This window comes from Emydura macquarii, unplaced genomic scaffold, assembly GCF_026122565.2.
Source record: "Emydura macquarii macquarii isolate MOO-44397 ecotype Brisbane River unplaced genomic scaffold, CSIRO-AGI_Emac_v2 contig_1253, whole genome shotgun sequence".
Lineage (NCBI taxonomy): Eukaryota > Metazoa > Chordata > Testudines > Chelidae > Emydura > Emydura macquarii.
In genome coordinates, this window is record NW_027131390.1 from 26,647,540 (window position 1) to 26,666,375 (window position 18,836).

At 38.2% G+C, this 18,836-nt stretch overlaps 1 protein-coding gene across 1 annotated transcript in view; it reads left to right on the plus strand.

Moving 5' to 3' along the window:
• Nucleotides 1-18,836, plus strand: part of DACH2 (dachshund family transcription factor 2) — a 479,250-nt gene that overhangs the window by 321,114 nt on the left and 139,300 nt on the right. The window contains exon 4 of the mRNA XM_067548387.1: nt 16,303-16,434. Within this exon, the coding sequence (XP_067404488.1) occupies nt 16,303-16,434 (132 nt within the window). The remainder of the gene's footprint in view (nt 1-16,302; nt 16,435-18,836) is intronic.

The following is an 18,836-nucleotide window of genomic DNA, read 5'->3' on the forward strand; positions in this document are numbered from 1 at the left end:
GCATTTCTTCTATGTTTTCAATTTAAAAGTTGTACAAGAATATTCTCTATAACTAATTTTTTCTTCTTCTATTTAAGTTCCAAATTAAATGAAATCACAATGGAGAGTTCTGTCATGATTATTTTGCAACTGAAAAAACTCAGAGATTTCACAGACAAAAAAAACAATGACTTCTTTCATATAGCTGTCTCTGCAGTAGAGACTTAAAATGTAAGCTCTTTGGGAAATGGATCATATTTTCCTTTGTTTGTCATTACTGAGTTCAGCACTGAACAATCAGTCAATGATTATACTAATGGAGGATGAGCAGCCAACAACCAAGAAGTTATAACACAGTGTACAGGAGGTCAGCAAATTCTGGCCAGCAATGCTGGGGGAAAAAGCCTGTCATCATCTTCATCATTATCATAACTTGAAAATGCCCCTGTCTCAGTGTGGGTTGGATTGGCAGGGATGAGATGGTGCCTGGGAGGTGACAGTGGACTCTTGATGAGGCAGAAACTGGGCTCTTCCTCCTCCTTAGGCCTTCTGCTTCCCATTGGTCTGGCTGGGGAGTCTGGGGGAGCTGATTGGCTCTCAGGTTCTTTTCCACCCCACCCCACCTCCCAGTTTATTTAAAGCTTTCTCGGACTTTTAAAGAGCTTCTTGGTCCTTCAGCTGTCCCACTCTCTCTCCCATTAATTGTAGTATAAGAGCTGTGTTTCTCAGAATGCTACAGCTCTGACCGATTGCCGCTTTGGGGATTAGGAAATAATTTTTTCCTGTATGGCCAAATTGGCCAACCTCTTGTGGTTTTCTTCACCTTCCTCACAGCATCATGGAGGCACAGCTGGGCTGAAAGAATGGGACTTACATTTCCTATTATTAAAATTTTAAGATTGTTGAACTTGTTGCAACTTGTACAATGTCCAGTGTGGGGGATAGCTAAAAGAGCAGCACCCACCATTAATTGAGACCCAGGATTTCACTGGTGGGCCTTGTGCTTGTAGGAGAATGGGACATCTGAAGTCTTCAAGGACTGAGGTGCCTCCTTGGTACCTTCTACACTTCCAAGTGGGGAAGACTAATGGATTCAGAAGTGAGCTGAATCCTAGGGGTAGTTTGAGAAGGATCTACCTCAAGTTATTGGTTATATGGTGGGAGCCTTGTAGCCACACTGGAACCAGTTAAATGCCTGATATGTGATAGCAGGGGGTGGGAGGGAGACATATAATGCTCCTCCCCGGTGTTAAATTAATAATGTTATAGCCTCAAATCTATCCCTGTATCTGTTTTTCATTTGCCTGTGTCCCCCAAGTAATCCTTCTTGTTCACTCACTAGTGATGAGTGGGAAGCTTCACTTAGGCCCTGTTTTCAGTAACCTTATGCTAACAAGCACCTAATCTGTTCAAATACTCCCATTGATTTCAATGGGACTGCTAATGGATTAAGGCTCTAGTCAAAGTGAGTAACCTTAATGAGTATGGATGTTTAACCCGTCAACTACTGTAGAATTTAAAGTTTTCATTCAAAAAACAAAGTTGCTCTTAGCCTTTGTGGTCACAATGATAATCTTCACTGTGGCATTGTCTTCCTGAATTGGCAGAGAGGTAGAGCCAATTCCTCTGCTGCTGCTCATAGCTTTGCTAAGTAGCAGAGGGAAATTAATGTTTGCTCAGTTTCACCAGTGCTATTCAGAGCAAACAGGATGGTGAAATGGAGGCTAGGGAAAGAGTGGGCATAGAGACTTCTTTCCCTAGGAGGCTTTGGGGAAGTGAGGTGCCAAAGGGAACTTAAGAGTGGGCTACTCAAAAGCATTCAGTGTTGGCCAAACTCTGTTCCCATTGAAATGCATGTCAGTGCTAAGCACTTTTAAAAATCCAACCATCGACACCCATGCACAGAAGGACCTCGGTTTTAAGATTTTATCTGAGATCTCTCACACACTGGTGCTTGATGGAAATCCAAATTTATCTCACAAGAAGCAGATGTGCAGGATTTTAAGCTGTGACTTGAGAGACCTGATTCTTAGACAACTGAGCTATTCCATCTAGTGCAAAAAATTATTTTCACAGTATTTCTAGTCTGATTAGAAGCAGGAAGTAGCTTGAAATCTCACACAAAAATGTCAATGTTCTTACAAGATTTCCAGCCCAATTAATTTTGCATATCGAAGAGGTTTGCATCAATGCCAGATAAGCTTTCATGCTTTTTGGTGCTTTACTGAAAAGGACCTCTAAAACTTTAGAGGTTTGTCCATCACTATAGCTTACAGACAAATGATTTAAAATCACACACATGGATTTAATAATAAAGAAATAAACATGGAGGAAGGATTCACAACAAAGTTAAATCTAATCTCACATGCCAGCACATGCATGTATCTCTTCCTTATGACAAACTATATTATATAATATTGGGGTTATAGAATTTAAAGGACAAATACATTCACAGTGGATGGTCTTGTGGAATTTATTAATTGCATTATTTGAAGTTTTCATGAATCAATATTATTATAAAAAGGACAAGTGAGTCCTGACATCAAAAGCACAAATCAGTGACATAAGATCCCATGAGAAAATTTTCTGATAGCAGAGTATATTGCAGTAAAGTTCTGAGATTAACCTGACAAAGTCACAGACTGCACATTAGGAATGTTTCCCCACTTCAGAATCCAGTACTTCTGTTTGGGTCTCAGTGCATACAGAGAGGGACTGCCACCCTATTTGTTTCTCGCCATCTAGGAAGCGAGTCGTTACTACTGATGCATCTTGTCTTTGTATGTCAGGAGGGCTGTTGCAGTGATGTGCTTCCCTGTTCAGAGGCTGAGAATGCCACGTTTGTGCTCTACCTTGATCTCTATATGCTTAGAGCCCAGAAATTAGCATTTTTTTCTTATAAATGTAATTTATTTTTGTATATTGCTACTAAAAAGACGAGACTAAATTACCACGTTTTAAATTTTTAAAAAAGTAGTCCCCTGTCAAAGCATTTGTGAGCTGGGCCTTATTGCAGCTTTGTGAAGACCACAAGCTGATTAATCATAGAATTTTGCTAATTGCATGCATTAGTGTAATTTGTTTAATCTTTGCTGAAATCTGAATCCCAGTGGTTGATGTATGTCATGCTGTTTCAGATTTTTTTTTACCTGAAATTAGTATTGGGATTTTTGTGTTTTATGTTAAGGCTTTTAACAGGGTGGTTATATTTGCAATACATATGTATAAAATAGTTCACAAAACTCTATAAAAATGAGCGTGAGCTTTTCAACAACCCATAATTTAGTTGGCTGGCCAGCCTGTCTTTCTCCAGTTTACATCTTCTATAGCCTGTGGAACAGTCTGTCAGTCAATCACATATACAGAGTAAGGTAAAGGTCACTGTAGTACAGCATGCTAAAAGTATTAAGCAGTACCATCTTGACAAATCATTCTCATGGCATAGATTGTAGAAAGAACAGAAAATGTCAGAAAATTATTCAATTCTCATGAGAGACGCTATAAGAGGAACAAAGAAAAAATACAATGTAATCCTTTTACCATTCTTTGTAATTCTGATTTCTTCGTTTCCCTCGGATATTATAACCTGCACTTTTGATTGTAATAAGATATGACATGAAACCTTTAAGACATGCGACCTTTTGTAAAAGATGTAGTTGGGTATTCTTATGTAGGGTTTCAGCATCATTATTCATTTTAACATTAATCAAGGCCTTAAAGTTTTATACATCACTACACATAATAAGCAGTTGACAGTTCATCTGGGATCAATGTTTTGATATAATTATATTTCAAACTGAGTACTTTTGGGCTTGTCCATCCAAGAGGCCCTGTACTTTTGCTTCTTTCTGCATGTCAGAAATATCTCACATGCAGAAGCTTTTGCATTGCATGGTACATGTACAAGAGAACTGAAAACAACATCAGATACAGTAGTGTTAATTAAATTCCCAGACAACTTTAGATGTGTTTATAATTTTCAGCAGGTGGGCTGTTTTTCATGTTCTTAAAATTGTCTCACTCGTATTTTTAAAATTTTACTACATATTCATCCCTAGGGCTCCTTTTTTTCCTTCTGAGGTAAAACTTACTTTATTCTCATTTTGTTTTTACCATTTCATTTATATGATTTCTGTAACATATGCAAGTATATCCAAATTTGAATAATTTGTCTCTATTTCTTCAAAAAAAATATGAATTTTCACATTTAGATACAAGGGGCCAAATTCTGGCTAATTTGTGGAAAGTGGCATAACTCGGTTCCAAATAAAGTGATAACTTCTTATTGGTGGGTCTGGTAGAACTATTATTAAGGTTGCCTGACATTTTCCATTATAAGGCCCTGTTTTCAGTTACTCATTACTGGGACAAATTTTAACTGTTCGTGCTGAAATTTTCCATAGTGCTCATCTACCTTGTGCTGAGTATTTTTGGAAAATCTCAGCTAACATTGTTCTGTTGTTTCCAAGGAGAAAGCAAGGAAGAAATATGTTTTTTAAAGAAAAGCTCACCACAACAACATATTTCTTTTATTTGAAAAGCTCCCAACATTTTATTTTCTTTGAAAAGCTCTCATGCTCCCATACTTTGGAACAGGGAATTGAATTGGCAGGGAGGTGGCCTTTGTGACAGGGAGGTACCTTTTGCTATCCCCATGAAAATTTGTCCAAATTATAAGCCTTACAATAAATTGCAGTTCACACATGCTCAATAGAGACTTCTTTGATTTTAGCCGGCAGATTCTACAGGGATTCCATCTGCACTGAGCATGCTCCAGTTTGGGGTTGAACAGGATTTTCCCTGCAATTACAGCTCTGGGTTGCTGCAGGCTGTGCCAGGTCCAGGAAGCAGAACTGAGAACACAAAGCCTGTCTCTCAATGATGGGGGAAGTTTGCTCATTCAAAAGCAGAGGGAAGAAGAGCTGGATCTTCAAGGGTGGGGTGGGTTAGTAGATTATGACAAAGAGCCTGAGGTTGGGGGCTCAAACTGGGGCTAGAGATTGGCAGGGGAAACTGACTGGGAGCTGTGGTGCGGGGAACTGGACCGGCTGGGCAAGGAGACTGGAACTGGGAGCCAGGGTAGAGACAGAGACTGGGAACCAAGAGACACTAGGATTAGTTGTACAAACAGACAAGTTCTGTCTGGGAAGAGGGTGCCAATAGTTCAAGAAGAGACTGAGATCTAGGGACTGGGTGAGCAACATGATTGGAAATGGTAAAGGAGGTGTGGAGACAGATCTGACAAAGATCTAGGGTATAAGGGCAAAACTGGGATTGGATAGGCAAAGAGACTGGGACAAGGAGCCAGGGGTGGGAGTGGACACTAACACACATGGAGATTGGACAGGAGCCTAGGGAGGAAGTCTGGAACTGGGAGCCAGTGCGGATGAGGAACATCTACGAGAAGGATACACTGGAAGCCAGGATGGAGAGAGAGAGAGAGAGTTTGGAAGAGGAGCCAGGATGAAAGGAACTGTGACTTGCTGGGAAAGGAGACTGGGAACAAGGAGCTGGTGGATGGGGTGAAGCTGGGAGTGTTAAATTAGGACTTGAAGGGCAAGGAGATGGAGCTAGGGTGAGAAATCTGAGGAGTGGAAACGGACTGGCAGGGGAAGGATACTAGGACTGGAATGAGGAGACAGGACTAAGATGATGACAAGTTGGAGGATAGATGGCAGAAAGGGTCATGTTTCGAGGAGAATGGTCAGAAGAATCTGTGCCCACTAAAGCACACTCCCCTCTAGAGCGTGCAATGGAATCCATGATTCCTGAGTCTCACCATTGCTCTGCTCTCCGAAAATATCTATGAAACCTACTGGCAGTGTGTGTCATCCTCCGGTAGTGCTGGTCCACGCAGAGGATGACAACTACTACTATCAGTTACTCTATTAGCTCGAGTGACAGAAGTCCGTGTGATTAATCTAAAGAGTTCCACATTGCTGATGACCCATGTGGTTGTTACTTACACACACGAGAACTGTGTTAATAGAATGTTACTAAGGTTGCAAAGTCAAGCACTCAAAAGTTAGGAAATATCAGAATTACGGTTGCCTGTGCATCCTTAATTCAGCATCTTTAATGTATCCATTATGATACAGTCTTTAATTACATGATCACAAGCTATTTTTTCCACAGGACTCCAGCTTCAGTAGGTGCACAGGATGGATCTGCTCTGGGGATGAATCAGGGTTGTGTGGTGAATGAGTTTTATCTGTAGGACTCATGGCTCATTTGTTGGAGAAGTTGAAAGGTGTGTAGTGAAGGAAGCAGGGGATTGCAAAAAGAGAAAGAATGGTCTCAAGCTGCCGTGGAGGATTAGTCTATCCATACACCTCTGCCAAAGAGCTCCTATGTAAGGTTAGGCAAATCACTTAAAGCAATCTTCTAAAAGTAGTTGCTATGTAATCACCTCATTTTTTGCAATCTGATTTACAGGAGTGCTGAGCACTCATAAATGCAACTAAAGTCAATGTGAGCTATATCTTGATCAGATAAAGATAAGTACTCTGAAATATCCAGTCCCTATGTGTCTCAAATGGGTGAACTAAAATTAGTGTATACTTTTGACATCAATCGCTATGTGCTTCACTTCCCTGCTGTAAAATATGGAAAATTCAACCTTCTTATCTCACAGGGTGTTGTGAATATATATTCATTAATGTTTGTGATGCACTCAGATTCTATATTGATGAGCATCTCATAAAAGCCTGTGAAATAATAAATAATTCTGCTTTCATAGCAGGGTTTGAATAGTGTACAGTAAAGAAGGCCTGGCACCACACTCTGAACAAGGAACTGATAACTAGATATAGCTAAATAGAGCTTATTAAGTGAGCACTAGCCACTCTGTGTACTGAATGAGGCAGGGATCCCATGGAAAAATAGTATATGATCATAATGCATACACACAAGAAGGCCAAGTTAAGGTTGCCTGGAAAACCTTATGTCTGGCATTTCCTAACTTCTAAATATTTGATTTTGCCACCTTAATAATGTTCTTTTAACATAGGGGTTTTTTGTGCGTAATATATTAAAAATGGTGGTGTTAAAAGGACACTCTCAATGAAAAATTGTGGTGTTTGAAAATTTTTGTTCAGTATTATAGGTTACACCTACAGTTACACTAACTGAAAGAGATTAGATAACTTTTATTTATTTTTCAGTGTGTTTACTTTGTACACATGCTGCACATTTTGTTTAAACATGTTCACTTTTTACTTTATAATAGTTAGTGAGTCAGTTTGGCTGTTGTTTGTGAGGGTTTTTCTCCCAGCAAGACGAGAGAGAGAAACTTTTTTTTGTATGTTGTTGTAGAATCACAACAATTAGCTGTGGGTCTTGGGCCAACTGGAATATCAGAAATGTATTTTAACTCATTTTTATTGACCAAATTTCCATTTCATATTCAGCCATGTTCTGCTTGCACCATCCTCAAGTACTAACTCATTCTATCCCTCCTTAGAGGAGGAATGATTTGGATGACAATCTTTGCATAGGGAGGATTGTTTGGTCCAGGCACCTTTATTAGTATACTAGCTTTTATATTAATACTAATGTAAATATTCCTTCTCTTTCTTGAATGGAGGCTTTCAGAAGACAGCATTGACCAATGACTAGACTACATCATAAATTTGGGAGGGAAAGAGACATTGTTTCAATTCCCAGCTCTGCTGCTGACTTGCTTTGTGACCTTGGCAAATCTTAACGACATTTATGAAGGACTTTGAGTTCTACAAGTGAAAGCTTTATTTTATGAATGTTTTATGTGTCCTAGGGTCTCAACATACTTTTTAGACCATGAGCTGAGTTTCACAATATCCCTGTGAAATAAAAAACATACTTGTGGACCACACACATGAACCTATTCCAGCTTCTTAAATCTTCTATACATGTCTGTGGCTTTGTGGCAGACATATAACATGGAGCAGTGAACTTCTGCCAAGAACTGCTGCCGCTGGATGCAGGTTTTCTCATGTTTGTGTGCAAATTGTCAGCCAGAATTTGGCACCAGTATTTCAATTTTGTACTGAAAATGTTACTTTATTTTATCATATATGAAATATAATATTTGAAAATAATGATAAACTTTATTATGAAGAGATTAGTAATGAAGAGACAATACACTAGTGAATTAAATCTGTAGATTAAATCAAAAAGATTTGGGACCAAATTCTATTCTCAGTTGCAGGGGTGTAATAATACTAATAATTCCACTTACTTTTATAAAAGGAACACAATGGAGCTAATTCAGCTCTCCTATTTCTAGCATAAATCAAGAGAAGCCTTCTTGGGTTTACTGATGGAACATGAGTAGATTTAGGTCCTTTTATCTGTAGCTGATTCCATCTTTATTTTTCTCCTTTCCTAAAATCTGGAGTTTGACATATACTCTCTTATTCACTGGCTCCCTTTCTTGTTTTTCACTTATGTAAAATCAGACAAGCATGTTTTGTTTCTGTGATTTGTTCTCTAACTCATCTGTTTTCTCCTCCCTTTTAGTACTTGTTAGCTGTCACTTTGCTTTCTCTTGTTGTTACCTCTTAGTGATACATGCCGAGAGGCATCAAATCATCCCAGATTCTCTTTAATTGATTCCTGTTGCTATTGATTTGCAAATCCACAATGAACTGAGTTAATGATTGTGTTTCCCTATTGCTTTATCCTAAAGATAGGGTTCCGTGGTTAGGTAGTGATTGTCTTAGTAAATGAAGGTTATGGCTGAGATTATGCAAAATGTATTGTTTGCATAACAAGAAGTCCCCCATCCTCCATGATAAATTGTTCACTAAATTCCACTTTTACACTCTCAGAAGTTATTTTGGTGTGGTAGATTATTTTTTTCTGTGGCTCCTCTGAAATGGTAGCCAGCATATTTTTGTACCTCCCTTGAGAATAGAAGACTCTAGGAGAAGCATATACTCTAGTACCTACAATTTTATTTATTATATTTCCTAGTTTAGTCAATTAACAGAGATAGGCAAAAGCTGCAATGCTGGGACTTGGATTGGGACTCAGATCTAAAGTGTTCTAATGTTCTTATTTAGGGTTTTATTTTAAGCCTCAGCTTTTTTACCACTTGTGATCATTGAGTAGGGGTTTTATGTTTTAACAACATGGAGGCCTCCACTTTATATTATTTAATTAATGTGAAAATGAATTAGTAAATGTTTGCAGAGCACTTTGAAACGTAAAGCACTGTGTAAGCATTGTCTTTTTATTTTTGAAAAAACTGAACAAAGCCCGCCACCCCCAATCTTCAAAAGCATACTTTATAAGATGTTTCAGAACTGTTTTTACTGTTTGCAATATGGTATCTCATATTAACATTTCATACCACCAGATGTTTCATTATTCGTGTTTTAGCACATCCCACTTGACCTATAGCAGCTTTGAACGCAAATAACAAGCTGATAAACAGTGTTTGACTGTTAGACTAAAATAATATGGCAGGGCTAAACTGCCTTTCATTTTTTTCTTTTGAACATTATTAATTGCAATGTGTTGACTGTTAATTTAATTAAATGTTTTGTTTTAATATAAGACCATACTGCAGTGCACTGACTCACCATTTCATTTAATTAATTGCAAACCTCGAGATTTGATTACTCATAGCTCCCCTTTAGTTAATTTGCTTGTTCACAGTTTTGACAGAAAAGCTTTCAGACTAATATGAAGGGATGGGCACAGTATAACTAATTAGGAAAGTGAAAAAATAGCTTTACTTAGAGCACAGGATTACTTAGATACATTCTGTCACCTTGGAGCTCTCTCTTTAGGAACTGACTTAGTCCTCCTGTTGACTGTGTGAATCCGGTTTTCACTGATATATGTTAAATATGTGGGGCAAATCTACCTTCATTTGCACTTGAGCTACCTTATCTACGTCAGTGGGGTTGCAAGGGTGTAACTTAACTTTGTTTCAGGATGTCGTCTTGGTTCTTTCCAGCTCTGCTACTGGGCTGCTGGGTGACATTGGACAAGTCATGTTACCCCTCAGTACCTCAGTTTCGCCATCTGCAAAATGGGGGACAATGATACTGACCTCCTTTGTAAAGCACTTTGAAATGTGCAGGTGAAAAGCACTATATAAGAACTAGATATTATTCTGTAAAGGTATTTCATAATGTCTTTTATGGTATTTAGTCACAGGCCTGACACAAACTACCACTTGGTAATTCCCTGGTGTCCGAACGGACTGTGTGTATGCTGCATTGTCCCTTAAAAAACCCTGTGTAGGCCAGTGCAGAAGGGTAGGGGGGTTGGGTATTGCATCCATAGTTTCTCCATCCCTGTTTGATTGATATATGCTCTCTGGGTAAAACCTGACAGCAGAGTATACAGTATAGGTTACTGTGTATTTGAAGGTTTAGTTAAAAAATGAATGTACGATATAATAGAAGTTATGTACACTTGTAAAAGGGAGAGTATACAGTGCCCTAACAAAAATAAATCATGAAATGGAAATTAATAATGATGATTAGCCATTTTGTCAATGATGCAACACAGGTGTATATGAGCATGCATTCTGACATTTTCAGTTACCCAGCTGTAGTCAAGATTCATACTTTTAGAGCTCACTCAGAAAACAAAACTGGTTTGGACTGTTTGCATTAGTGATATTGCGGATCATTTTCTAAGTTCCCAGGAGTGTCTGTACTTATTTTATTTTATGGCAGCCAAATTATGGCTTCTTACTGAGCCTTGTCTTCTGAGTTCTAAATTAGAGGGGCAAATGCGTAATCTGGGATGTTTTCCATATATGTATTTATTTTAAAAGTAAGGCACTCAGCTCTGACTGTACTAAGTGTAGGGTTCCTCTACCTTGAACAATGCAATCAATAGCATGGAAAACGCCTCTTGAATTAACCCTGAATGATAGGCAAGTGAGATGGAGAAGAGCACTTTTTTTGCCTTCCACTAGATCTGTTAAATAGATCCTGCATTCACATTTGCTTCCCTGACACTCAACCTCTAACCTTTTTCATCTTTTAATTCATCTTACAAGGAATTTTAATGATTGAAATTGTCAAAAAGTCTCTATAAATTAAAGATGAAAAGACATATTAAGACATCTGGTTCATCCATTCACCAGCACAGGATTCTTCACCTTTACATATGTGGGTGTAGATGTGATTACACTAAATAACTCCAAATTTAACATTTGCAAGTTCCTTATTTCTTGTAAACTCTACAAGAAATCTGAATATTTCTTGCAGATTGTTTTATGTTGAGAAGTGAAGAGAGAACAGACTGTGAATAGGTATCATTTCTGTATGTAGGTTATCACTGATATTGATTTTAGTGATGAATGATATTCAAAACTTTAATTAGATTGGGATAAGCACTCAAAAGTTTAGATGTTCATCCATATTGTTTATCTGAATTACCCACCCTAATTGGATCTGCATCTTGTACTGGAAATCTTTAATTGGAAGATTTCTCCTGAAATTTTTGTTTCTTCTTGGGTTTTTTGGTCTAGCCAGAAATAATGTGAAAGCAAGATACTGACATTGCTGTTCTGATTGGCACCAAGGTGTACAGAGGTGCATAGTGAGTCTTGCCCACATGCTCAGGGTTTAACTGATCGCCATATTTGGAGTCAGGAAGGAATTTTCCTCCAGGGCAGATTGGCAAAGACTTGAGGGAGGAGGGGTTCGCTTTCCTCTGTAGCATGGGGCACGGCTCACTTGCTAGTGGATTCTCTGTCCCTTAAAGACTTTAAACCATGATCTGAGGACTTTAATGACTCAGTCATAGGTTAAAGGTTTATTAAAGGAGTGGGTGGGTGAAGTTCTGTGGCCTTCATTGTGCAGGAGGTCAGACTAGATGATCATATTGGTCCCTTCTGACCTTAGTCTATGGGTCTATGAGTCTGTAGATGAGTGGGGGGGAACAAAATATTTCAAATCTTCCTGAAGTCCTGTAACAGTTTGAGTTTTAGGTCAAATTTTGTCCTTCAAGAGGTGTTCTCTAATGGAATATATCTTAGTGATATTGGTCTGAGCATCTATAGCAACAGAAGTAGTATCATGACCCTCTAACTCATACTTGAGTTACTAACGGTCAGCATTTGCAAAAGTAGTTAACTATTTTGCATTTAAACTGAGATTGCATGTTATTGTTTGAATAGTGATTAATGTGTGCTGGGTTGGGAATTGTATTAAAATATTGAAATAACAAGGTTTCTGATGCTGTTTTCTGAAATGAATTATATTTATAAATTTTCTTATTTGTATTTAAAAGAGTATTTGAAAAGCTCCCTATTAAAATACTGTGGGGGTTTTCACATGTAAGTGACAGGATTATAAAACAGGTGCCTAGTTAATACAGGTGATGTTCAGTAGGTTTTGTACCTAGTGCTAATGGCATAGAGAAGTGAGTAAATGAAGTCCATACTTGGGAATACCAGAAGGCTCTTAGATAAGGAGTACAGAAAAGGAGAGAAGGAACTATCTATATGGAGGAGAGTCGTTTATGATTAATTCTGAATCCATACCCATTGGTGTATATCAGGAGTAACTTCACTGAAGTCAGTGAAGTTATACCAGTGTAAAATGATTTGAAAAGAAAATCAAGACCAAAGAATTCAGTTTTAATTCTTTTGGGTTCTTGCTTACTTAAGCCAAACTACAGTGAGAACTCTTGTGAAGCCTATATAAGGAACTACTCTGAAAAGCACAACACCTGATTAAGTATCAAGCTCATAAACAGCAAATTTTAAAATGATGTCTTCTTTTACTTTTAGTTTAATGATGTCTGACAATAAAGACTGTGATATATATTAATGCAGTGAAATCAGTGCCTAATGTCTCAATAAAGTGTACTTTCCAGAAACAACAGAACATTTCATTCTTTTGGGGGACATGTTTTTTCAGCTCATCATACAACATTAGGACATAACATTAAAAACATAGAAATGGCCATGCCGGATCAGACCAATGGTCCATCTAGTCCAATATCCTGTCTTCCGACAGTGGTCAGTGCCAGAGGCTTCAAAGGGAAGGAACAGAACAGGGCAATTATCAAGTGATCCATGCTCCGTCATCCACCCCCAGCATATAGCAGTCAGAGGCTTTGGGATATTCAGAGCATGGGATTGCATCCCTGACCATTTTGGCTAATAGCCATTGATGGACTTATCCTTCATGAACTTACCTAAATCTTTTTTGAAGCTAGTTATATGTTTGGCCTTCACAAAATCCTCTGGCAATGAGTTCCATAGGTTGACTGTGTGTTGTGTGAAGTAGTTTCTTTTGTTCGTTTTAAACCTCCTGTTTGTTTATTTAATTGAGTGATGATTCCTGGATCTTGCGTTATGTGAAGGGTAAATAACACTTCCTTATTTACTTATTCACACCATTCATTATTTTATCAACCTCTATATCATATCATATATATACCTCAGTGGTCTCTTTTCTAAGATGAACAGTCCAAGTGTTTTTGGTCTCTCCTCATATGGAAGCTGTTTCATACCCTTAATCATTTTTGTTGCTCTTCTCTGTACCTTTTCAAATTCTAATATATCTTTTTTGAGATGGGGTGACCAGAACTGCACACAGTATTTAAGGTGTGGACATACCATGGGCTTACAAAGCGACATTATTATATTTATTGTCTTATTAGCTATCCTTTTCCTAATGGTTCCAAACATTGTTAGCTTTTTTTGACTACTGCTGCACACTGAGCAGATGTTGTCAGAGAGCTATCCACACTGACTCCAAGATCTCTTTCTTGAGTGGTAACAGCTAATTTAAACCCCATCATTTTGTATGGATAGTTGGGATTATGTTTGCCACTGTGCATTACTTTGCATTTATCAACAGTGAATTTCATCTGCCATTTTCTTGTCCAGTCACACAGTTTTATGAGATCTTTGTAATTCTTCGTAGTCTGCTCTGGACTTAACTATCTTGAGTAATTCAGTGTCATCTGAAAATGTTGCCACTTCACAGTTTACCTCTTTTTTTCCAGATCATTTATAAAGATGTTGAACAGCACTAGTCCCAATACAGATCCGTGAGGGACACCGCTATTTACCTCTCTCCTGATAATTTATTCCTACCCTTTGTTTCCTGCCTTTTAACTAGTTACTGATCCATGAGATGACCTTCCCTTTACTCCATGACTACATAGTTTACTTAATAGCTTTTGGTGAGGGACCTTATCAAAGACATTCTCAAGGTTCAAGTACCCTATATCCACTGGCTCACCCTTGTTTGTTGACCCTCTCAAAGAATTCTAATAGATTGGGGAGGCATGATTTCCCTTTACAAAAGCTGTGTTGACTCTTCCTCAACAAGTCATGTTTATGTATCCAATAATTCTGTTCTTCAGTAGGTTCAACCAGTTTGCTTGGTACTGAAGTTAAGCTTACCAGGAACACCTCTTCAGCCTTTTAAAAAATTGGCTTCACATTGGCTATCCTCCAGTCATCTGGTACAGAAGCTGATTTAAGTGATAGGTTACATACAACAGCTAGTAGTTCTGAAATTTCATATTTGAGTTTCTTCAGAACTCTTGGGTGAATACCATCTGGTCCTGGTGATTTATTACTGTTTAATTTATCAGTTTGTTCCAAAATCTCGTTTGCTGACACCTCAATCTGGGGCAGTTGCTCAGATTTGTCACCTAAAAAGAATGACTTAGATATGGGATTCTTCCTCACATCCTCTGTCTGCAGTGAAGAGAGATGCAAAGAATTCATTTAGCTTCTCCGCAGTGGCCTTGTTTTTCTTGAGTGCTCCTTTAGCACCTTAATCATCCAGTGGCTTCACTGATGGTGTGGCAGCTTCCTGCTTCTGATGTACTTAAACATTTTTTGTTGTTAGTTTTTGAGTTTTTTTTTTTCTAGTTGCTCTTCAAATTCTTGTTTGGCCGCCTAATTATACTTTTATACTTGACTTGCCAGAGTTTATGCTCCTTTTTATTTTCCTTAGTTGGATTAGACTTTCAATTTTTAAAGGATGCCTTTTTGCCTCTAATTCACCTCTTTTATTCTGTTGTTTAGCCATAGTGGCATTTTTTTGGACTGTTACTATTTTTTTAAATTTGGGCTATATATTGAGTTACTGTGGCGTTTTAAAAATTCCATGCACCTTGCAGGCATTTCACTTTTGTGAAATAATGAAAATAAAATCTGTTCCTAAAGGTTCCGATTTTCTAACTGACTACAGCACTGCAATATCTCTTTTTTTGTGTTTAAAGTAATTCAGTGATTTTTTTTTTTGGAACAATTGTAGCAATTTATGAATAATGTCTGATATAAAGCATCCCAGCACACTGCCACTGAAGTACAGTGCAGTTTGTAGAGTCACAGCAAATGACATGGGACAGATTATACAATATTCTGTTGAAAGGGAGCTAAAAAAGCCCCTTTAGCCTAGGATTCTAAAAAACCCCAAAACAAACAACCAGAACTATACATGATATTTGTAGAGTTGTTTTTGATTGTTAGTTTTCTCTTTCTTCATATTCCTGGTAGGGAGATAAACTGCTGATAAAAGATTTCCAGCTCAACTTTTCAGGCATCAGAATTTAGACATGGAATTTCTGGGTACTGAGCTAAGCCAAAATGTCAAAATTTCTGAGTCATTCTTCTCTACAGACAGTATCAGTAAAGTGTGTGTGTGTGTGTGTGTGTGTGTGTAAGTAACCAATATCCAGGGCCTACTCTCACCTCACCTCCCCTCATTTCGCTTCCTTTCAGATTATATGGTAGAGAAAATGACTTCTGAGCCATTTGAAAATCTCCTAGCCCTACCTGCTTTATGCTGTATGTTTTTATGAGTCTATTTAGCTGATAAGCACTGTAACATCTTTCCTGAGCTGCTTGGAGGTCAAGTTTATAGTTACCTGAATTCTAATGGCATTGGCTCATTTCCAGCGGGAAAGGAAAAATTTTGTTTGGATCACATTGCTGACTTTGGAAAAATACCAAAATTGTGTTTTTAATGCCTTTTTTTTTTTTTTTTTTTTTTTTTTTTTTTTTTTTTGGTGGTATTAATTTATTTTAAGTGGCATTTTGAAATTAAGAGCCAATGTACATTCAGGAATTTCTTGCAGTTCTATTATAATAATGTGAACAGGAAATGATATTTAAAAATAAAATCAGATCCAGTCCATAAATGCTGCTTTCCAGAATATATATTTGAAAAGAAATGAATATAGTTGAATATCTCAAGTGACTCAGTTTCAGGGTGATAATCAAAATAACAGTACAGTAATTGGAAAAGGGATGTGAACTGAATGAATGTGTTTTATTCATACTTGTAGAAAGGAATGCTCCATTTATTTTTATTATATTTATTTATTTATATTTGCTAGGTCTAACAGCAGCTGCCATGGCTGAGGCAATGAAGTTACAGAAGATGAAGCTTATGGCAATGAACAGCCTCCATGGAAGTGGAAGCCAAAATGGAACAGAATCAGAGAATGAAGAGCTTAATTCTAATGCAGGTAAATATTTTGTCACATGTTAACTCCAAGGGGGCTTTGTCTCCTATCGTTTATGCATGGAAAGCAAAAATGAGAGAGTCTCTGGTAGACTGACAAAGATATAATGAGATCCAGTGTATAGAACTTGAAGCTAGACAAATTCAGACTGCAATAAGGTACAATTTTTTAACTGTGTTGGTAATTAATCATTGGAACAGTTTAGCAAGGATTGTGGTGGATTCTCCATGGATGATAATTTTTAAATCAAGATCAGATGTTTTCTAAAAAAATATGCTTTAGTTCAAATAGGAATTAATTGAGGGAGTTTTATGGCCTGTGTTAGACAGGAGGTCAGACTTTATATCACAGTGGTCCCTTTTGGCCTTATAATCTATGAAATTTGGAATTTCTGTTTTGGGAAATTTTGACATTTCATTTTTTTTTCATTTCAGTTCAGAAAATCAAATGTTGACATTTCCTGCAAAATAGAAATTCTGAAAAAAATCTTTTGAAAAATTCCATTTGGAAAAATTTTGAAATTTCAGAACAAAATTTCATTTTGAATTTTTATTTTATTTTATCCTTGTATAACCCTGGAATAATTTTTCTAGGGTATTGAAAACACCCTCTCTTCTAATTAGAATACTGAGTGCTTATCTTATTTTCTAGATCAAAATGTTTGTGTCAGGAATATAGAGGAAGTATTCCCAGGACATCTCAAGGAATCTAAAATAAGATTAATTCATTTGTGTCTTGGAACTAATAGAGCTACAATAACACAAAGAGGAGATACTTTGATATAGAAAATAAGATAAGATGTTTCAGTCAGTAATAAGTATCACCAGCCCAGAGTGATTCTGAAATTATTTTTTTCCTGAAGTTTTCTGAAATGAAAAATTTCACATTTCAGATTTTTTTCTGACAGAAATGTCATTAAAATCAATGCAATTTCTTTAAAAAAATTCTGTTTCTCAAAACCGCTTTCTGCGAAGGAAACCCATTTTGACAAAAAAAATTTCCAACTTGTTCTAGGCTTCACAAATATTTTGATAGTAGAGGAATGGTGAGACTCCGGTATCTTGGGTTCCATTCCAGGCTCTGGAGGAGAGTATTCTCTAGCGGGTACAGACTCTGCCCATTCTTCCCAAACTTGACCACTTCCACCCCATCCTCTTCAACCTGTCTCAGCCGCAGTCCTGTCCCTTATCCACCATTGGCTCCTTGTCCCTCTCCTATTCTCCTTACCTTGCTGGTTGCAGTCTCCAGTCCTCAGGCTTCTGATCCCAGTCTCTTTTCCCAGTAAATTCTAGCATCAGCCTTCCAATCTCCCCTCCACTCCCACTTCCAGTTTCATTGCCCAGTCAGTCTCATTCCCTGATCTGTTTCCTCAGCTTCCAGTCTCCCTGTCCCCAATATACAATAAGTTCCCCTCACTGACCAGGTCACATACAGTGTTCATAAAACTCCCTCCCCAGTTTTCTCATCCAGTTTCCATGTCCTTTTCTGCCCCCGCTCCTTGCCCCAGCTTCTTTGCACCACTAGTATCAGTTCCCCACCACCACTTGGCTCCTTGTCAGATCTGTCTTCCCAGTGCCCCACTGATTCCTCTTGCCCTGCCAGTCCCACTTTCTCCTGGCTCCTCATCCTATCTCAGTGTTCTCCCTACCCACTGGCTCCCTGTTTCCATCCCTAGGCTCCAGGCTCCGCCACTCCAAGTGTCCATCCTCCATTAGCCTCCAGTCCTTGTCTCTGCTGTGCCAGGCTTTTTCTCCCAGTCTACTCCCCTGGCTGTCCATCACAACATTAAAGTCTGGCTGTTTTCCCCCTCTGCATTTGAATCAGATGTCTTCTTCCTCCAAGCTGCCTGTGTGCTAGCAGGGGGTTCACTGAGAGCAAAGGAGTGTCAGGTTCCCTGCCCTCAGTTCCAACACTCCTCTGCACCCCAGCTGGAGATAGCTATTATAGGGAAAGTCTTGCTTCCCCCCTGTAACCCTGGCTGGTGCATGCTCAGGTACTCTGTAGAGATTGTAGGTATGCAGTTCTGTCACCATAACAGCTGTGAAAGGATGAAGCATACTAAGTTGTCCTGTGTGGATGATGTGGGCACAATACGGTCAGTATGAGGAAGTGTGTGAGCCTTCAGAGATTTTAGCTGTTAAACTCTAGCAAGTCTCTACTGAGCACGTGCAAACTCTGATTTTTCAAAGGCTTATAACTTGGCCAATTTGGGGCAGATTTCATGGCAATGGCAAAATGTGCACCCCTTGGAAATGGCTCAACTATTTTATTTGAAATTTTCCAAAAAATTCAACCCGAGTGATAACAGGGTTTTACAATGGGAAGTGTCAGGCAACCTTAATAATAGGCAGAGCTATCAGCTGTACATTTGCAATATTTTGTATACTTATGATAAGAACACTAGG